General features: G+C 34.1%; 2 protein-coding genes across 5 annotated transcripts in view; one reads left to right on the top strand and one right to left on the bottom strand.

The window, feature by feature from the left end:
- LOC111509205 (uncharacterized) overlaps positions 1-20,314 on the top strand; it is a 64,981-nt gene extending 44,667 nt beyond the window's left edge. For 3 of the 4 annotated variants that reach the window (XM_074184040.1, XM_023164903.2, XM_023164902.2), the window contains 3 exons: positions 12,435-12,659; positions 16,381-16,706; positions 19,454-20,314. In XM_074184040.1, coding sequence (XP_074040141.1) covers positions 12,436-12,659; positions 16,381-16,706; positions 19,454-19,908 — 1,005 coding nt within the window. In that variant the 5' untranslated portion in view covers position 12,435 and the 3' untranslated portion in view covers positions 19,909-20,314. Of the gene's footprint in view, positions 1-12,073; positions 12,211-12,434; positions 12,660-16,380; positions 16,707-19,453 lie in introns of those variants that run through there. The other variant, XM_023164905.2, reaches the window with a different exon arrangement.
- LOC141486376 (uncharacterized) lies at positions 1,305-5,928 on the bottom strand. The gene is made up of 2 exons (XM_074184241.1): positions 4,653-5,928; positions 1,305-4,588 (listed from the first exon to the last, which is right to left on the bottom strand). Exons 1-2 carry the CDS (start codon positions 5,209-5,211, stop codon positions 1,305-1,307), a joined length of 3,843 nt encoding a protein of 1,280 aa, XP_074040342.1. The 5' UTR covers positions 5,212-5,928.
- Positions 20,315-23,320: the final 3,006 nt, after the last annotated feature.

The raw sequence follows: 23,320 nt of genomic DNA, 5'->3' as shown, positions 1-23,320 counted from the left end.
CGGGACATCTGGAGAGACATCTACGCCCTCTTCGCGCGCGCGTTCGTAACATAATATGCAACCGAACACCTAACCTAACGTATTAACGTATTAACGTAACCTAACCTAGTACGCTAACCTACCGCTATGCAACCGAACACCTAACCTATCGTATGTATTAACGTAACCTAACCTAGTACGCTAACCTACCGCTATGCAACCGAACACCTAACCTAACCTAACCTAACCTAACCTAACCTACAGTAACTATTAACCTAACCTAACGAGGGAATACTAACCTAACACCTAACCTAACGTAAGTATGCAGCTAACCTAACGTAGCTATTAACCTAACCTAACGAGGGAATACTAACCTAACACCTAACCTAACGTAAGTATGCAGCTAACCTAACGTAGCTATTAACCTAACCTAACGAGGGAATACATTCACCATGTTGGTTCCATTAATACATCATCAGTTGCTTTTGGTTTTGGTTGTATTATTCTATGATTTGGATTAATGTTCAGTCCTGGATATCCCAGTCCACCTGATGATGATGGCCTGACTTTATAGTTTCTCTCCAAAACTTCTTTATGGTTTTTCTCCAATACTTCAACTCTCTGTTCCAGTACATCATACTTTTTCATTGTAGTCCCTGTTATGTTTGACATAGCATCAAATTTTTTATTTGTAGACGCTGTTATGTCAGACATTTTTATGTCTACATCACTTGTAAGTTTGTCAAATTTACGAGTGAAAGTTATCCGAGCCTCTGCAATTTTATCGTCAAATGCTTGCCGGGCGTCCCGAGCAATATTGCCTATTGTGGATTGTATTGCAGCTTGTAGGGCTAGAAGTATAACTTCCTTTGCTCCATTAATTTCCCCCTCAAGATATGATACAGTTACACAATCACTCTTGTCAATTGGTTCACTTGTATTTTTCAATATTTTCCTTTGCATGTCATAATGACCATCTTTTGTTAATTTAAAACCATTCCCAGGAGGACCTCGAATGACATTACCACCCCATTTTCTTTTTCTACCAAACTTATCGATTGTTTTAGACATTGTGCACTCTACGATGATTCTCTTCAAACTGATATTTCTGTCATTTACATTATACTATATATTGCAGTAATTGATTAGGGAAATAGAAATAATACAAATAAAATTTTAATCATTTTATATTCATTACAGTAATACATATACATACATACATAATACATTAATATCACATTACTTCTATCATATATTATTAATTATAAATGGCTACATAAATATCAATATTAAATTTTCCGGTTTTGAAGATATTGAATGATATTTCAATCATTGATCTCGGCAGATAATAAATTAATCAATTGATCCAATGGAGTCTCCTGAGATTGTGATTGTTGAATAATATTACTTATCCAACGAATGTTCTCATTTGGATCGTTTTCATAAAATTCAATATCATTATGACCCCAAGGAAGAGTGTGGGTAGTATTCGGAATGATAAATCGTTTATCGTCGTGATATGATAATGCAACTTTATTTTTTAATTCAGTATACATATCATGTAACACGCTTCTAAATGAATTCATCTTTCTGAATATCATACCACCTTGTTCGACGATTTTTTGATAATCTTCGCATGTCAATTCATTCTTTATTACAGATCGTTTAACCCCTTTGGCTTTCTTAAATTCACCATCAACAGATTTCACATAATATGCTTTAGCACCTGTACCATAAAAACTCATGATTGGATCATTTGGAAATTCATCTTTGAAGTTACCCAAGACTGAACTTGTTACTGGAATATTGAATTGGTTAACTATACTGTAATTGGATGTATCAAATCTACTTATGTTAGTTTTTATGAATTCATAAAAATTTTCTGTGTTTACTTTAAGAATGAGCGAGTCGGTATCTGTGTAAAGTAAAGAGACATTTTCATCAAAGTGTTGTTTGATGCATCCATAGAAAAAGTCATACATGACTGTTTTAGATAATTCTAATATGGAAAATCCCAAATATAATGGTTTATCGTAATGAACCTTCACTCTACCCAATTGAATGGCAACGAAATTATCAGTGAAAATTGAACAATTTTTGAAATTTGGTTTGGCTATGAGAGTGCTGGCACCTATATTTTTCTTTATATTTTCCCAATGTGTAACGAGTCTAACATCAATTCGATTATCTACATTCTCCATTGTCTTTCCATACACCGCATTATTCATTAGTTTATAGAAATCTTTAACAGATTTGTTGTTAGACCTATTACGCATTTCAGTATTAAGATCTATATAGGGTTTCATCCAGCATGATTGTTTGAATTTCAATACTCTATGTGTATTCATTACAATCAATCCATTTTTGACAGCTTGCTGTAGATTCCTATAATGAACAATATATTTTCTTTTATCATTCAAATTTGGAATTAATTTGGGAATTTTCGATTGTGTACGAGGTGGTATTATTTTTTCGACTAAAAATGGAAGGTCAGAATGTTTATCATGCAACTCTTGTGGATAATGAATGTCCACTTCAAATACATACCCATACGGACTATCAGTACTCACATCCATCACATCGAGATTAAGAATTTCATTTGGTGTCAACCATGTAAATTCACTTGTTGGTAGAGGTTGTGACATACTGTGACCGTATAGATTTGTTGCATCTAAATATGTAATGAATGTGGAAGGTTCGTTGGGATTATAATTGGGTAAAAATCTATTATTTGCTATATGTTTCCTCTCGCTACATTGACTAATTCCACCTCGTATACCTTTTTGAAAAAAGTGAATCATATCAATGTCAGTTAGTAATTCCAATTCAACATTAGTGAACTTCAACATGGCATCCCATGATAATCCAGGTGCAGTGTAATATTGTGCCGGATCTAAGTTATATATCTCTAAACTTGTGGTGCGGAAGTTTTCAAAAATATCACATAGTAGCAATACATCCGACTTCAAATACAAATCAGAGTATTCCCCCAAATTCTGACACTCGAATAAATTCCAAACTTTTCTAGCCCTATCATAATCAGTTTCCGATATATGTTCACAATTGAGTGTGTCATAAAACTGATTTTTTGTCGGAAGTAATGGATAATTCAATTTGTCAATGTCATCAACAAAACTATATGGAAATACACCTTTCTGTCTCATCAAATTGAATTTCTCAATTTGTGGGAAATGTTTGTGCATCTCCAAACATTGATCGGAGGTCAAGTTTGCACCCAACTTCTCCAACGAATTAGTCATAAATTTATAACTATCGATAAATCTCATTTTGAGATAATTCTTCCTAACCACACCATCTTTATCGGTATAGCTGTGTGTAAAGAGATGCTTCGTGAAAGATATATATTTCTCTTTAGTTTGCGGGATAACATCAACTTTCTCTTTATTCCTATACAATTCTTTTATGAATAAATGACAATCATAACCACTTAAATTATGAAAAATGATAGGTATGAAGTTTGGTATTTTGAAATTTAAATTACATTTCGAGTGAGCGGCATGTGATCTTTTCTTTCCTGTGACATGACAATGATCTCTTACTTTGACGTCACCATCAGTAAATGCTTTATTACATATACCACAAGTTCTGGCTGCAACAAACTGTTCTTCTTCTTCGGCAGTTTGTGTATCCATTGGTTTAGGGTTTCTGAGATGATTTTCATGTATCTCTTTCAAATCATCTTCAATGCTACTCACAAATTTCTGAGCTGCATCTACACCCCTATATGTAACAAATTTTGTCAAATCATCATTATATGAACACTTTATCAAATAAGCAAATGAATATGGGGCATGTTTGAATGTTTTAATCGTGTATGAACTTCCAGGATTTGGCTCATTCACATGAATCGGTTTAAGCACTGATTCAAAATCAGCATACACTACAAATGGCACCCTCATTTGCCTCTCAAAGTTTTCAAACATTAGTTTATTTTCCGCAACCATTCTACCATATTTATTGATCTTTAAATTAGTAGTTGGTGTTGTGGTACTAATGTGATTACAATCATACATATTATGACGTAAAAGCAATCTCTCATCAGAAAAATATATCAAACATCCGTCACAAAAATATTTTTTCTGTCTATGAGGTGATAGTTGATTAGAAACTAATCTTGAAAGATCTTTGATCCAACAATAGTGACCATTACCGGAGTCATCAGTTATAAACAACAAATTGACATGTCTCCGGAGTCTTCTCTGTGAGTATCGCAATGGACCAATCACTTCATACTTCATTTTACCCTTCTCAAATGTACTCTCTAAACCGTAAACATTAATTGAAATATCATTCCTATCTTCGAATATTTCGATACTCTTATTATTAACTTTAACCGGAAAATCCATACCTGTGACATCTAAAACAGTGGAAAAATGTGGATATGACGTAAGTTCGGACACTCGACTATCTGCAGGATATAATGCTGATGTTATAGCCCAAGCAAAACAATATTGATCTTCATTACGAACATTCACAACAGCTTTCTTCCATTGAATACATTGAGGCAGCTTCACATATGAACGTCCTTCCAGTGGACTGTATTTATTAATGTTGACCTCGAGAAACAATATTTTTTCACAAGTCCAACCTGAATTATAAAAAAAAAAAAATATTACTATTCAATCTTATTGAAATTTTTAAAAAATAAATACCTGAGTCACGATCCTGGAACTCAGTCGTTTGAGCCACAATTACATCACGGAATCCATCAAAAACAGCATTCAAATCTGAAGATTGGTCCACTATTTTATTTTGGGAATTAAATGACTTCGTGTCCCTCGAATCATCAGTCTGAAGAATATAATTCCCAAAAACTTCCATATTCACCTTGATGCTTTTATGGATCCTGATGGCTGATTCCAGTAATTCAATGACCTTCTGCCTAATCTTATTGAAAAATGACATGTAGTCACTGGTTACAATCGAACTCTCCACCCTGTATGTAGCAATGCGGCAATTGAATGCATTCGTTATAATTTGAACACCGTCAGACAATTGAACACATGCATTATTTTTATGACTCATGGTTCTTCGGTGAGAATTCACTTGGGTCATAGGAATTGTCACATTACAACAATTGCACGTATACATAGGTGTTGCATTATCCACTCTCACCCGTTTCACTGCAGGCCCTCCTTGGCAACTCTGGAGCTGATGCCGACGAAGATTATCACTACGAGTGAAAGATTTACCACAGTCACAGGAATACATTTTATATAATAGTTCTCACTAACTCACTTGATGTAAACTGACATAGCCAACACTCGTACGCTTCTTAAATACACTCTGATAGGACCCGTCAAGACGTCATAGCCAACCCCACTTCTCAACTACATGCGCCAAGATTACCTCCCAACTGAATGCGATAACAGATGTCGATATACGAGCAAGCAGTGGTCGTTGCGGTCTCGGAGAGGGTGGACGCTAGGCAAACGGTCCTCGGCTGCCGTTGTGTCACCATCGATAGCGGGGCTAGAGCGAACCTTCATCGCTTCGGGAAAGGTGAGGGCAGACCGATGAATATGCATTACTCTGCCACACGTCGTGGAGTGAACATGTCGCTCTCTAGCCGTTGAACGGTTATTGCTGTGACGTCACTCCACTACTAACTTGGTGCCCTAACACCGATGGAGCATTTATTACTTGGAGGATCTTCGAAGTATGCAGACGTATGTTTGTACATAGACAAACAAGCACATGATGAAACCCTGTACCGTGCATTCTCCTACACACACACACACACACACATAAACACACAAAATCTCATATGAAAAAAAAATCTGAACGATCCATGCACCAGACACTTCAAGGTCACAACGCCTTGACTTCACTGCACAACAAAAAAACTTCACCAAACAACAACCAATAAAAAAAGCAATTAATACGTCATAGTGGTGGGGGGAGGCCGAGAATCAGCTGTAAACAACTACTGTTATCAATTGTCAAAGTTTGGAAGTATCTGATGGAAGACTCAATAGTATATCCTCTCTATTTGTATTGTTATTGCTTTCATCTGTATGAATACTAGATAATAAATATAAATATTACTGGAGTTTTTTCCCAACACCAAATCTTTATTTTTAACACCTCGACACGTGTTTCGATCACCAAGTGATCATCTTCAAAGAGGAAGATTAAAACCAAGGACTAGTGCGAGCTAATCCTATTTATGCTATACAGGTAAACCATCCAGGCATATCAACCTAAATTAATTTTACAATTTTGCCTTATCTATTATTTTACAATATATGTTTATATAAAATTAATTTCACAATATTGCATATCCAAAATTATTTTTGCAATGTGTCCTTATGTAGTAATCAGTAAACCCAACAACATTATTTTATTTTATTTTAACAAGCTATATAGTATGCTCTTCGGTATAGGTCCATCATCGTTATTCAGAATAATAGATCGTTATTCAAAATAATAGATAAGGCAAAATTGTAAAATTAATTTAGGTTGGTATGCCTGGATGGTTTAGCTGTATAGCATAAATAGGATTAGCTCGCACTAGTCCTTAGTTTTAATCTTCCTCTTTGAAGATGATCACTTGGTGATCGAAACACGTGTCGAGGTGTTAAAAATAACGATTTGGTGTTGGGAAAAACTCTAGTAATATTCATTACTACACCACAGGTTCCAAACAGTGCATCATAAGTGAATACTAGATGTTGCAACATTTTCAACGTTACTACCAAGAAACTAAAAAAGGAACGCTTCGATGAGAAAAGTATTCTTTTGATGAAATAGAAAAAAAAATATGAATGTTACACTTATTTGTCCTCTTGAACTATCAAATAACGGCCATAGGATTGTAGAAATAAAATCTTGATATATTCATCTTTTCCAACATTACTATTCAGTAGGATCTTGTAAATGCTCGCCAGAAAATTACTATTTTCTTGGCTAATATCACGATGGACATATCTAACAGACATTAAGGCAAGTTAGTTCACAGAATGTTTGAATTTTTTTTTTTCGTTAACCAGCTGTCGCACCCCTACGGACGACAACCCTCAGAAGTCGAAACTTGTGCGAGCTAAGAATTGCCTGGGATTGGAATGACTTCCACGTGGCTCGACTGCATTTATGAAACTTTCGTTTGAAACAGAGAATTTTCAATCAGTAAAAATTCCATTTCGTGGAAAAAGACCCCGGAACGGGAAAGAAACATCCTATGTACCAACACTCTAATAGAAATCAAATGAATCTAATGGCTGTATCTAGGAGATATATACGTATAATAAAATAAACATTCCGAAATGAAATCTCGAGAAATTAACCTTTTCCAACGTTTCAGCATAGTAGGATTAAATTCCTGCCGGAAAACAACTACTTCTCTGACTAAAACCACAATGGACATCCAACCGGATATCCAACCGATATTCCTGCAAGTTACTTCACAGAGGATAGTCTTGTATATGCTTTTCGATCATTTAGTAGAAGGACGATGCTGAAATCAATCGAGTAGATCACCTAAACACTGATTTAGAGCTATAACATCTCATCAATACAGGAAAGATTCGACCCAAACAGCAGTTTGCCTGGGATTCGACTGACTTTGTTCTGGGTCTTTGTTCATGAGACAAAGTTATTACTGGTTAATAAGTCTTTCTTTCAGAGAAAGGTTTAATGCATGCAGTCGAGCCGAGTTGGGGTCAGTCGACTCCCAAGCACACTGCTCTTTGGGTCGGAGTTTTCCTGCACTGATGAGAGGTAGTACCCCGAAACCAGTCTGTAGGTAAGCTACTCGACTGATTTCAGAGTGGTCCTGCTGCTGGATGAGCGAGAAGTGTCTGCAAGAGAATCCTAAATTTTCTTAACAAAAATCATATTCTTCGCTCCAATCAATATGGCTTTCAAGCCTCTAAGAGCACAAATGATGCAATGTTTACTTTACCTTCGACTGAATGTTGGTGAGGTTGTAGTGGCAGTATTTTGTTATCTGACAAAAGCATTCGACTGTGTTGATCACAAAGTATTGCTTCAAAAACATAAAACCTATGGATTTAGAGGAAACATCTTGTTGTGGTTTAAGTCATATCTATCAGATCGCGTTCAAATAGTGAATTTCAAAAGTTTATCTTCAGATAAAATGAGAATTAAATGCGGAGTGCCTCAGGAATCTGTCCCCGGCCTTTTGCTGTTTGTATTTTATATATATATGATCTAGCATATATATCGATTGAAGGCAAATTCACAAGTTTTGCTGACGACACGTCTATACTTTGGCATGGAAGAAGCACTGATGCATTGAACATTAGGATACAGCAAAGTTAAACAATGGTGTGATGCCAATTTATTATCTTTCAATTTATCAAAGACTAATATAATGTCCTTCAAATGTAACCTGGACCATATAATTCTTGAAGAACATATCATTGATCATAAACTAGATAACAAATTTTTAGTCCTCAAGATAGACAACAAATTAAAATTTGGAACACATATTAGTATACTATGCAAAAAATTATCCTCAAGTTGTTATGCGATGAGGTCTATCTCTAACTCTTTGGACTATCACTCTGCTGGAAAAGCACACTTTGTACTTGTGGTACTGAGTTTGTTTCTGGGGATGCAGCTGTCAAATCTTAATGAGTCAAATTTTCACAATTCAAAATAGAGCAGTGAGATTCATTACCAGAGCTAAAGTTCAAAATTTCTGTAAGCCCTTTTTTAACTTATCACATCTCAACAGTCTACTACCACATTATTTTAAAAACAGTCTGCCTAATGCACAAAAAGCACAAAAATAACATTTCGAACTCAACTCAAAGTTATGCCACTCGTCTCACATTCAATTTTCTTCTTCCTATCCCGGCAACAGCATAAATTGAAAACTCGATTCTTTATAATAGCAAAAAATATTTCAATCATCTCCGATTTTCAATCAGAAAGTTAACCTGCTACAAACAGTTGCGAAAAAGAGTAAAACAACTTCTGCTAGATAAAGGTTATTATAGTATTGAGGAATTTCTTTCGGATGACTTCGCAACTTATAATTGCAACTTATAAATTTTTTTATCATAGACCATTATCATAGACTTTTTGAAGTGTCCTTGAGCCATATGTTTCAGATTGTTTTAGATCTTAATCTTGCTTTGTCAACAAAACCTAAACTTTTATGACAATGAAGCATTTCTGACTCTGACTCTGATATCTCCTAAGACATAAATATTAGTTGGAGATAATTCAATATCCATCGTGATATTAGTCGAGAAAGTAGTTGTTTCCCGGCAGGAATTTTTCAGATCCTACTACGAAATATTTATTTTCTTCTACGTATGTATCTCTCCTCGATACAGTCATCAGGTTTATTTAATTTTTGTTAGATTGTAATAGTTATCGACCAATACAAGGACTGCCACGCGACTGATGGATTTAAACCATGAATAACTTTGTAATTGAAGAGTACATGCACGTCTGTTTTTGTTAAAATCTAGTGAAAGTGTGCACTGAGACGTTCTCTGGTGTATACAAATTACCTCCGGGAAAGTTTAAACGTGTTGAGTCGATTATAATTGGTATAATTTCCGAGATTTCTTGCATTAGTGAGAAAATGTTCCGGCTACGGTTTATGTTAATGAAATCTCGGGTCAATGATTCCTTCTGTAGCTCTTAATGAAATTTTTTTTTCTAGTTTTTCTGAATTTGATACATGTTTTTATAAATGTGTTTGAAAATTACCTCTAAAACATTTTCGGCATTAAATCAATATTAATTTTTTTTTTATTTGAACATACACAATTATTTGATGTTCTTAATGACGAATATAAATCGAATATGAATATAGATTTTCTCAGATAAGCAATCAGATATAATTTTATCTTTGTCGTTTGTTTCGATGTTTGTTGAAAATTGGCTCAACTATTTCTGTTGAGTCGTAAATCACCATCGAATATGAAAATTTGCAAGTCAGGCCAGATTGAAGATACCTACTTTCTCATGAAATCCTGCCAACTGAGAAACTATAAGACTAACTACACTATTTTCTATTATCCAGAGGTGTCTTAGGCAAGGTGATTTTTTCAATAATCCTTTCAATGGCTCATTCTTTGGTCTTTAAAATGCATAATGCAGGAAGGAGGCATCAAACTGATCAGGGATGGAGCTAGAAGATGGAAAGTTATTCCATTGGACGATAAAATATATAATGATAGAATACATTTCGAAAATTAGCATTTTTTGAATACCCAACAAATATTTTTATTCGGAAATCCCTACAGATTTCCGGATTAGATTGAATTTTCGGTTTCAAAGACAAATGAAGAAATGTAAGGGTGAAAATTTGACATGTGTCATTCCGTATCTCAATTTACTTATTGATTGGATTGACATATTCATAACCAAGAAGAAGTATCGTGTTTCTTGTTCATGGCCTTGGCCATAAATCAGCGCCCAAATCAAACCATTCGTGATCTGACACCAGACAGTTCTTGCATTCATGGACTGGCATTCCAAGGCTCAACTGTTTTCAAAGGACAAACCTGATGATAGTAGTCCTTCACGGATTGTATCATATGCTGAAATGTTATCCTGGGTATACATCTATTCATTTTCGAGGTTATCAAGACGCTTCAACAAGATCTCACTTGAGATATTCATATGCTCTGCTTTATAGCTGAACTGCCACCAAGCAGAGGACATGAATATGGCAAGTGAAATATTACGAAACGTCATGATAATCTCGAAGACGAACGAATGTAAATACAGGACAAATAACATTAATCACTTCTCCGAACATACACAATGCGATTTCGATATTAAAGCCAACAGTATACAGCTGTTCAGCCTTTTGGGTATCATCAGTGCCGGGCAGGCGGTTTGTTGATGAGTCCGCCAATGGCAACTTGTCAACAGAGAAAATTGAATATATGTACTCTCAAGTTTTTTTTGTAAAGCAGTCGTGTGAGTTTAAGAATAGTAAATGTTTTAGCAAGCTTGCTACATCAATAATCCTGGGAACAGATACGAAATTGAAAGAGGTGGAGCCAAAAATCACACCTTGGGGATATTTTGTTCCACAGACACTAAGAGAACAAACTGTGATCACACGCTTGAGAATAGGTCATACTAACTTAACAAACATATTCATGCTCTCAGGAGAACGACAACCAATATGCCAACAATGTGGGCAGAGGCTAACAGTGAAACATATCTTGCTAAATTGTGTCCAATATGATGAAGCTAGACAACGATTTGAAATACCAAATTCTCCAAAGGAATGTGTGAAAGATCATAAAGAAAATCTGGACAAAATTATGAAATTTGTGAAAGCTGTAGGGCTATACTCAAAAATTTAAACAAGGAAACAAGTGATGAACAAATTAATAGTAGAACGCCAATGACCTCGTAGTCGACGCCTTTAAACCACAAAAAATCATCAGTGGAGTGAAAAATTTTAGGACACTCAATAATTCGTCATATCAGGTTGTGTTGAAATCATCTATGAGTCAATGATCAATTGGTTTTACGCCTTTTTCTGACCAGCACGAAAACTTGATTCTTTTGACAATTATTCCTGCGGGTCTGAACACCAAACTTACAATAACTTCAAAATATAAAATTATATCATCTGAAAAAATCAATTGAGGAAAAACCTCTTTCATATTAGTTTCACTCAACTGTCGAAAAATATCTCAACACTGGTTTCTTGGTTGCTTTCAATTATTCAATAATATCTTTCCAGATCTCAACAAATTAATTCATTATCAATATATAATCAACTCTTCCTGATACTGCATTCACTTTCTTTAAACACCGGCATAGAAACAGATTTCGAGGTTTGTGTTACAGTGTATGGCTTTCAATAGTCCAAAAAAAATCACCTTGAAACCAGTTTCGATATGCAAAACCTGCTTATATAGTATTGCTAAGTAACTGTGACAGAAAAAACAAAAAACATTTGTTGAGCCCGTTTCCGAGCTATTAGTAATCATATATGTTAATATCAACAGTAATTGTTGTTAAGTGTTACGAATAGAAATGTAAATAATGCAAATTATCTCGTTTATTGTGGCATGGAATGAAAAATGTATTGTAATAATATCTACATTGAAAATATGAGTTCAGTATGCCGAGTAACGTAATAGATGGAATTGTTCTTACTTAATTTTTCTCTTTGACAGAGAATATTTAAAAAAAACTTGTTGTTTTCAATCGGTAGCTAGGTCCACCAGCTCATAGTGCTAGGATCAGCACTGAAAGGTAAAATCCCTTAGACTTTTAGAGGAAATACTAGTTTTCCACTTTTTAATGGACTACCTTTCTGCTGTCATAATCATTATTTCCACTTTGTATATGAGTTACCAAATATTTGGCTTATTGCTAATGGCTGATAGCCATCAACAAAGAAAACCTCAGATTACAAAAAAATGAATCCTTAATGATTACTTTCAAATCTTATTATCAAATCTCTATTCATCTTTCAGAATGGAAATTGGAGCATTTCTGCTGGTAGTGTTATCCACTTTATTGTCTCAAATTGATGGACATGGAAGACTAATAGAACCTCCTAGTCGATCCTCTGCATGGAGATATGGTTTCAATACTCCCCATAACTACAATGACCACGAACTGTTTTGTGGTGGATTTACTAGACAGTGGGTGAAAAATGAGGGTAAATGCGGAGTTTGTGGAGACCCTTGGGATTCTAAGTGAGTTAATATTCTAATAATTTCATAGTAAATGAATATTACTGGAGTTTTTTCCCAACACCAAACCGTTATTTCAACACCTCGATCACCAAGTGATCAAAACACTCCAAAAGGAGGATGAGCACGTGAGGAAGGTCAGTTTGATCTTCCTCTTGAAGATGATCACTTGGTGATCAAAACACGTGTCGAGGTGTTAAAATAATGGTTTGGTGTTGGGAAAAAACTCCAGTAACATTCATTACTACACCAAAGGTACCAAACAGTGCATCACAAATTTTATAGTAATCAACTGAACGTAAATGTTCATTTCTACAAAAAGTGATACTTTTGAGTTGCTTTGCTCATTTTTTGACTAAACCACTATATACAATCCTTTGAATATTTTGAAGGGTATATGTTTTCGTGTCGAAGAAAACATTGGGTGCTATCAAAAGGTCATCAAAGTAGTACCAAGAAAAATTATTCGACTATTATAACCTTTAGTTATATTAAGCAGAACTATATCTGGTATGCTATCCGAAAATATCTGTAATCTATAACTTCATAAAACAAACGATATAATCCTGAAATGTTTCAATCAAGACCTCCTATAATTGAAACAATTATTTTAACATAATGGCTTGGGTTAAGGATTCGGTTGGAAGAGTAAGTCTTGATATTTAATTCGTTTCTTTTTCTATCTTCGGATAAATGGTTGATTCATTCTGAAGGTCGACAAGAACTATATTGTACTGTACTCATTTCCTAAAATGTAGGTTATCCTGGAGTAGTCTAAGATGATACCAGTACGAGTAGATGAAGCGCACGTAAATTTAGACTTTGACTTTAGCCCATTTGACCTAAGACAGACAAATTTCAGATACTTCAATTAGCTGCGGTCTTCGATATTCTGCTTTGGATTACAAGTTGTTACTTAAAACTCTCCACCTTTACTCAGTTCAAACAAGTATATACATATAAGACTTTTGAGGATGCTCGTATGGGGCAGCCGACTGATGTCTGAATAGATTTTGAAATCAATGAACGCTTCTCATTTCAGAAGGTGGTACCTGCTGAAGTACATTTTTTATTGTACGGATTACAAATAGCTGTCCAAGTTCTGAGCATCTATCTTGGTATAGCAGAAATTAAATTTATCGGCTAGTTAGATACCTGAATTTTGACAAATTTTGTAAAAGATGGTGATTTGAACTCATGTTGACTTCACTACCTCCTCCATGCTGCATACAAGAGTAACCTAACATCAGTTACACCTCTCGAAGAAGATGCAGTAACATGTCCGGATAATGCCATCTATATATATATATATATATATATATATATATATATATATATATATATATATATATATATATATAGGTATATATATATATATATATATATATATATATATATATATATATATATATATATATATATATCAATATTAAATTCTACAAAAAGGATTTGAAGCTTTATATCTTTATATCTTCTATTAATTATCTGCGAGCGCTTTCGACAGTTGGTAGTACTGTCATCTTCTAGGCACTCCTCAAACAAAAGTTTGCCTTCATTTTTTGAGTGTTCTGTCCACAAATTTTCCCTTTTGATTTATATCATACACACTCAATAACATCTTTATCTATATATATATATATATATATTTATAGATAAAATGAATAGATAAGTACTTTTTAATCATTCCCACATTAATTTCAATTTGAGAGCCACCGGTAGACAGCTGTTTCAGCCTATTGGGCATCGTCAGTATCTGGCAGGCGGTCCTCGATTGAAGACAAAATGAGAAAAACCAAGAAAGTACTTGATAAAAATAGCTGCGTAAACGCAAGCGAAACATAAGTGGAATCGCCTATTGATGTGACACCCAAGTCAACTTGCCAAGTTTTTTATGTCAGTGTTGGTGGTTTTACCATTTAACCGACAACTGCGGTAGCAGAAATTTGGGAAGCTAACCTGAAATGCCATCGGAAAACGAATCCACATGTTTCTAGAAATGATATGAAATTTAGAAAGGTTAATGCAGTCAAGCTGCTGGAAAATAATTCCATGAAAATCAAAAAATAAATAGATAAGTACTTTTTGATCATTCCCATATTGATTTCGATTTAAGAGCCACCGGTAGACAGCTGTTTCAGCCTATTGGGCATCGTCAGTACCGGGCAGGCGGTCCTCGATTGAAGACAAAATGAGTAAAACCAAGAAAGTAATAAAAATAGCTGCGTAAACGCAAGCGAGACATAAGTGAAACCACCTATTGGTATGACACTCAAGTCAACTTGCCAAGTTTTTATGTCAGTGTCAACTGCTACCGCAGTTGTCGGTTGATTGGTCAAACCACCAACAAAGCTATAATTAGGTAGATTTTCGTTAGAAGTGAATATGTTATGGATTTTTATATATATGTATCGTTTATTTAGCACAAGCTAATGCAGTTACAATATTAGTCTTAATCTAGGTTAAAAATTTAAATGTCACAATTAAAATTTTAAATTTAAAATCATGTACATTGAAACATATAAATAAAAACAGCACAATAAATAAAATAAAAAGAAGAAAAAAAACTGTATCAGCAGGTTCCTATACTAAACACTTTGTAGGTCTAAAAGGTGCACTTTTAATTTTCTTTTAAATATATTTAGAGAGGTAGCATTCTTAATATCCTCCGGTAGTTCGTTGAATGCTTGAACTCCTTTAATGAAAACTGTATTATTTGAATTGACATTACTAGTCTGACGTATATGAAAGTTATTGCGACTTCTTGTATTGTATTCATGATATTCAAAGTTATACTTTAATTTGTCACGTAGATATACAGGAACATCACCAGTTTTAATTTTAAAAATAAATATTAATGCTAAATAAGGAAAGTAATTTTTTACTGATAACCATTTTAATGTATTCAACATTGATGTTATATGTGTTCTTCTATCACAAGATAATATTACTCTCATTCCTCTATTTTGAAGTTTCTGAAGTCTTCCAATTTCATTTTGGTTTAGTAAGTACAAGATGGTTCCACAATAAGTGAAATGAGGTAAAATCAAGCTATTATACAAAAGTAAAAGCGACCATTGGTTTAAGTGCTTAGATTGCCTACTTATGTAATTAATTTTGAATGCTATTGTTTTAATAATATATGAAGCAAGTGTATAGGTTAACTTCATCACATAAAATCCACTTTGGAACCCTTGAACATGCAATAAAATAAAGCGATAAATGAACTCACAACTTCCTAGAACCAACAACTAAATTATTCAAACCTATAGAAATTAACTGGAGATTGATTTATTGTTCAAAACAAAGATAAGTATTTCCATTCATTTGACAAAACACAAATATAATGTCAATTCTGATTAGCATGACCACTTCACCAGAAAATGGAACCATTTTAATACCTTCTAAATACGCAGTTAGGTTGGTGAAATTTCATTGTGCTTAACTGAAATAACAATTTTTAATAGTCTACCGAATAGATGAAGAACATTATTTCTGCTACTAAATTCAAGAAAACTGTCACATAGTATTTTTGTCTATCGAATATAATGATGAAAATGAAAATTTTTGAATTTCAACTTGTTCTACTGAGAATTAATTTATAATTTTTTTTTTCTCTTTGTTCCATAATATATGTTTTATCTATGAAGATTTATGCTTTTTGCGATTATTGAATTCATTATGTTAATTTATGAATGCACTGAAAATGAAATCTGGATATTTTCAGGATCCCAAGAGCTAATGAATATGGTGGAACCTATGGAAAAGGCATTATAGTCAGGAAATATCCAACTGGAAATGCCATCACCATACGTGTAGAGCTAACAGCCTTCCACTATGGATATTTCGAATTCTCTATATGCCCGAACTATCAAAACACCACGCAGGAGTGTTTAGATCAAAATATCCTCCAATTGGCGAAACCGCAGGATAATGTAGAACATAAAGGGGTGAGGTATTTCCCCAAGGACGGGAATAAAGTCTACGAAATGAAGTACAGATTACCAAAGAAAAGCTGTGAACATTGTGTTATGCAGTGGAGGTATGTTGCGGGTGAGTAGTCGACTTTTGAAACTAAGTTTACGATCAAATTGCATTTCAAATTATGTTCAATCAGAGACTAGTATCAAAGCTAACGCTTTGAGAAGCTCAAACTGTTTGAGTAGAGCCCAATTTCGTCAAATAGAAAATTTGCCGGTGTACTTGCCTATATTTAGTTATTTGTTCTGAGTATTTGTTACGCAATTCCACTATTCTTCTGCTTTCCTTAACTGCTTGACGTTTGTTCATTATTTTAAATCTGAATCCTAGTTTCTTAATCCAATTCTGAAGAGTTTTGTTACATCAGCTCACGTTATGGCCGGAAGTATTCAATTTCTTATGATTTATTTCAGTTGTAGGAATCTCATTGCTTTTGTAACAGTCGTATATTGTTTTTTTAAAGGATTTCATTAGATGAACATCGCGTCTTGCGTTCATAAGGTTTGTTTTTAAGTATTCTACGTACAGTTGAGAAAGGAATTTCGGTAAAATCAGATGTTGCTTGTAATAGTTTGTTTCCCTTGAAACCAAACTTGAGATGTAGATTCTTATATTCATTGAAACATACTCTCTGTGTTTCAATATTCAAATGCATCCGAATTTTATTCACTGGTATCTCTTTTTCGCATTGTTCACCATCGCTATTGGAATCACTACACTGGAAAAAGTCTGCGTTGTTATCACACTCGTTATTACTATTAGTACTTGTCCAAGGACGCCACATTTTAAACAAATAACAAAAATTTCAATAATAACTGCACCAATATCGAATTTCAACACTTAAATCGCGATCAGTTCCGGAACTGAACATTGATGGCACGACGGCGATAACCATCCCCGCATTCCCCGGTTTCTATTCGTCACCGTAACATGACTTCAAATTTAATTTTATGACTCTTTGGCCAATCATAAAACTTGGTCAGTAAAAAATTATCCAATACGAACCGCCAATTCCACAGTCCACGTGGACTGGTTCGCAGCCGGTTAATATCTATGTATTGGTTTTTTTTGGCCTTCGAGAGTGCCGCCATCTTTAAGTGTGCACAATATCGTTTACTTCGACTATACCGGCCGGTACCGCGGCAACCGCTATGTTCCTGCATTTCAAATCTGTAATATCGTCAAAAATATTCATGTAAATTACATGCTGTGTAGGGCCTTATTGATCTATATTGAATGCACAATGTATTCAAGGTACTTAATTGTATAAGGAAATGATGTTGTATTGCTTAAAATCGCTTCGTAAATAAGCTATTATTTTCCGTGAAAAGTAAAGGATGAAAAATGATTATTGTGGGTTATCCCTAAGAGGTAGACATATACCATCGCGAACTTTTTTGTAGACCTTCATCAAGGTGTACAATACTTTACTACACTATTTTGATCTATGTCGTAAGGTTCAGCCAAGGTTTGCAATGAAAGCGCAAAAAAATGTTTATTTACGACATCACGTTAGAAACCTCTAAAATTATCAGTGTTTCTCTACTATATTATGCATGTTATATACTTACAAACATTCCTCTTCAATCACTATATCTGTTAAAAAATCCGCATCAAAATCCGTTGCGTAGTTTTTAAAGATCTAAGCATACAGGAACAGACAGCGGGAAGCGCTATGCATTGATATTCTAATCTTAGGAAATATAAGTGCTATTTTATTAATTGAAAGATAGCGTAAATTGATTGAATAATCTACACAGAAAATATATATCGATACCATTGTTCATATGCTTCAGAACTCACAGAAATGAGAAAGTATTTCATCATATGAAATCAATTTACTTAGGACTGTTACGTAACGTAAATTGTCTAGTATTGAGTTATTTTTCAGTTATTTGGAATGAGTTAATTGAGATCACAGCCATATGGCACTCGTAGAGTATTTTATTCCTGTCCTAGTGCAGTAATTTTTGAAGTGAAACTTTTTTACGCACGCTTGACTTGGGGACTAAGCTGGCGAATGCGTGACAAGAGCGTTACGAAAAGTGTGATCGGGTGAAGCGAACGGAAGTTGAGAGCGAGGTATAAGTTAGTGAAGATATAAAGAGAGAGTTAGGTTCCGTATATTACTATAGGGGCAATAGAGCTAGAGGTGCGAGCACACATTTATGATTTAGTAACTCTGAAGAATTAGGATAAAACTATCTTACGTTGCCATGCCGTTTTAGCAGGAGATTTCAATGTTAATTTCGCGTTCGAAGATGAACAACTCCTGGTCATTTTCTACAAGAATAATAACCGGAAAGAGCCTACCACAAAACATCGAACAACAATCGATGCAGTTTTCTTCAGGTGATTTTCTGATTTTTATTCGAAATCATATGTATCTTATTTCTCATACCATTATATCATTGTCTCGGTCTTACAATCAACCACAGTAATTACTGATGTAATGTCGAGTTGAATCTCAATGCGGGTTAAGCCAGTTTGATCATCTTCATGATACAACCTTCTTCGATGCTCTGAACTTTCAAGATAATTTACATTTCTAAATTAGCGCCTGGCTTTTTTTGGATGAAATCAAATAGCCTTAGTAGTGCTCCATTGTGCTCAAAACAATAATAAACTTTGTTTTCGAACCCCTTCTTGACCTTTCGGAAAACTTCATCGTGATTTGACCGGCATGCTTTCAAGATCATCACTACCAACAAATTGTGTTTTATAAACAATCAATTCTTGATGTTTTCAATGCAAAAAATCTAAGAAAGATAGATCTGGTGACCTCGGAGTTTATTATTGCATCAATTATTTATTTCCAGGTAATAACTGGGGTAATTGTCCAAACGGAACAGGTGCCGTAGGTTGTGGGCCCCAAGAGGAATTCAGAGCTTGTGCTGATATCACTATAGCTGGAAAGTCCGATCAACCTTTGGTACCCGAACTGGAAGAACCATCCACCGCATCACCAACGGTAACAAGTACCACAGTACAGCCAACCGTTCCAATACCAGAGGAAAGCTACAGTCCTATTTCTACATTGTTCATCTCGATCGTTTCTTTTTTAGTGGTATTTTCGATTTTCTTCCTTCTCTATTTTCATTTCTACCAAATTGGTAACCAAGTTAAGAACTGGATTAAAGGACCTAAATCGAAAGCAACTCCAAGCACACCTGCTCCTCAACCCCCACCAAGGGCCAGGAGGACTAGAAGTCCTACAGGACTGGGAAGAGATGGAATGCAAGAGATTGATCTGCGAAGAGAAAGTCTGGCCTGAGGAGGAAAGTTCTCAAGCTGAATGTTTTTGATGGATTCATTGTATCATTAAAGAATTACTAGGTATTTTTGAGATATGTGAAATGTTGTCAACACGAATGAGATGCCAAACAAACATTTCTCATCATAAAAATGGAATTACTTGATATTTGTCAATTTTTCTGAACAGTGATTCGGTCTGATTCAAAAAATGTGTGTGTGTAATTGAAACGAAATCTACTAAAAAATATTTGAACATGTACTGATTTTTTCCAGTAACTTAGTTACGTTTGAATATTCTAGTTGAACAATTAATGAATAATATTTATTCCACATTAAAATATATGGGAGCAATATATCAGTATAGTTTTTTCTGACATTGACAATCTCACCTTCTTCAATGCTTGTAATATATATTTATGTATACAGTTACTGAAGTTTTTGCCTACACGTACCACAATTATATAATCGCCGAATAACATCAGGATATATTATTTCATTTTCAAGAAGAGTATTCGAAACAATCAACGAACTCAAATAGCAATCAGATTCACCTAACAAAGGTTGCTCACTAGTTTGTCTAGCATGTTTATACAAGAAGTGTAAAATTCAATGTTAATTTGCCTAGTTACAAAATTTAACACCGCTTGTTTATCGAATAATGGTAAATTTAGTTGTGTGGACTAATAGTTTCAGTAGAGTGGTTACAAAATTAATAACTTAAATGAAAGAAAAAGAGAGCTCAGATAGTAGTGAACTCAGCATTGAAGTCTAATTGACAGAAGTATATCATCAGTGTGTTTATTAACGAGAGGTCATATCTTCGTTTGAATTGAAGGGGTTATATTTTTAGGAGTGATTAATTTTTGGGAAAGAAAGTTTTTGGCTTCCTACTACTCCACCTTGATACAAAAAAAGATGAGGGAATCTTCCAAATAAAGGAAGGAAGTAATCAATTTGAAAATAATTAACTCTATACATGAATGTGTAGATGATGCAAAGAAGCAACTTTCAGACACAAACTGGAAGAAAGCCCTCCTGAAACAGCTACTTTCATATGAACATTGAATTACACGAAAGAAAAAAAAATTCTTTCGAAACAAATACTTTTACATGAACACTGAATTATACAGAAGATACTTTTCTCTACTCAGTTTGTATTCCAAAAATTCGTTATGGAATAAAATACAGATATCATTCACAAGAGTTTTACTTTAAATGAATGGTAACAAATTGCACTTACATGGAACACTGTCATCCTCACTGGTAGACATCGATGTTACGCCATAAGACACTTGCCTTAGGGCTCTTCAGTACTAAATTGGATAACATTATAGAAAATACACACAATTCATTTATAAATTACGATTTTTAATATCACGAAATAAGTTTGATCTGCTTATGTCATCGATGACATCGTAATGACATTCATTCACCTATTTGATCAAATCCCAGCCAAGAGGAATCTTATTTGAATTGAAGGGGTTATATTTGTAGGAGTGATTAATATTTGGGAAAGAAAGTTTTTGGCTTTTTACTACTCCATCTTGATACAAAAAAATGTGGGAATCTTCAATTCAAATAAGGTTCCTCTTGGCTGGGATTCAATCAAATAGGTGAATGAATGTCATTACGATGTGTTTAAAGGTGGTCGACAATGTTTCGTGGTGTATTTCATCAGTTTGGACTTCCATTATTATCTAATATAATAAAAATTGATTTGAAATCCCTGAAAAAAAAACTAAGGGATTAACCGAAAATAACAATTTTATTAAACAAAAAACTGAAGTTACAAAGAAATAACATACAAGCAACAACAAAAAAAAATTAAAAATAGAAATATTAATAAAAGCTGAAAATAAAAAATATCATTAACAAAAAAATGAAAGATAAAAAAATAAAAAAAATAAAAGATTCCAAACCAAATTACGTCAAGACGTTTCGATTGTTAGTATCCACAATCGTTTTCGGGTGGTAACTGAGTTCGGACTTCCATTGTTTAATATAATATAAACTGATTTGAAATCCCTGAAAAAAAAATTAAAAGGAGTAACCGAAAATAACAATTTTATTAAACAAAACACTGAAGTTACAAAGAAATAACATACAAGCAACATACAAGCATACAACAACATACATTATTTCTTTGTAACTTCAGTTTTTTGTTAATAAAATTGTTATTTTCGGTTAATCCGTTTAATTTTTTTTTCAGAGATTTCAAATCAATTTATATTATATTAGACAATGGAAGTCCGAACTGATAAAATTCATTACGATGTCATCGATGACATAAGTAAATCAAAGGCAAGTGACTTATAGCGGAACATTGATGTCTACCAGTGAAGATGACAATGTTCCATGTAAGTGCAATTTGTTACCATTCATTTAAAATAGAACTCCTGTGAATGATATCTGACTTTTATTCCATAACGAATGTTTGGATTACAAACTGAGTAGAGAAAAGTATCTCCTGTATAATTCAGTGTTCATGTAAATGTATTTGTTTCGAAAGATTTTTTTTCTTTCGTACAATTCAATGTTTATATGAAAGTAGCTGTTTCAGGAGGGCTTTCTTCCAGTTTGTGTCTGAAAGTTGCTTCTTTGCATGATCTACACATCCATGTATAGAGTTAATTGTTTTCAAATTGATTACTTCCTTCCTTTCTTTGGAAGATTCTCACATTTTTTTGTATCAAGATGGAGTAGTAGAAAGCCATAAACTTTCTTTCCCAAAAACGTCATATCTTCATTCTGGTGTGATTTGACTAACGTTAAATGATCGGTGAGTTAACGAACTCATTAACAGAGTGAAACGAGCTTTGATTCAAACAATTGGTGGGAGGCAGCCTGGTGGGTTGACGTGGGTGGTTTGCTCCACTCACTGAATCAACCGCTGTGTGAAACGGTGGTGAGTACCGCAAGGCCAAACGATCGATTTTCACTTCTTATCGTCCAACCCGTGTTAGGAATCACACGTTAAAAGATAAGATCTCGTTAGTCCTTAGCTCGCGCAAGTTTCGACTATTGAGAGTTGTTCGTAGGGGAGGCGACAACTGGTTAAGGGAAAAACACATTTTTTTATAGATTTAAATTTTTAGGTTTGTATGAAGGTGTATTTCTCCATTTTGAAGGGATCTTGTTTTGAAAGGATATATTCAAAGTTACATGCTGATGTATTGAGTTTAAAAAGGGGGTTTGTGCTAATCTTCAGAGATAGAAGCATAACTATGGTGGTGAAAACTTCCTTTCAATCCTGCAAGATGGGTGATATTGGACTCCATCCACAATCCTTATGGCTTTTTTCTCTAATATAAATATTCTTAACGACTGGGTGGCGGTACTCGTTAATGTAACTTCATAGTATAGGTGGTAATGAAATAAAGAGATATAATAATTTATAATTAAGTATGTTGAAACTCAATATTTTCTTGAGT

The sequence above is a fragment of the Leptinotarsa decemlineata genome, unplaced genomic scaffold (genome assembly GCF_025532065.1).
Source record: "Leptinotarsa decemlineata unplaced genomic scaffold, Ldec_3_MD MMD2_tig00026354_RagTag_RagTag, whole genome shotgun sequence".
NCBI classification, from domain to species: domain Eukaryota; kingdom Metazoa; phylum Arthropoda; class Insecta; order Coleoptera; family Chrysomelidae; genus Leptinotarsa; species Leptinotarsa decemlineata.
This window is presented reverse-complemented; position numbering and strand designations above follow the sequence as displayed.

Coding starts and splice junctions, on each gene's coding strand:
- LOC141486376 (XM_074184241.1), bottom strand. CDS start 5,211: ATGTATTCCTGTGACTGTGGTAAATCTTTCACTCGTAGTGATAATCTT. Junction 4,589..4,652: donor GTTCCAGGATCGTGACTCAG/GTATTTATTTTT, acceptor TTTATAATTCAG/GTTGGACTTGTGAAAAAATA.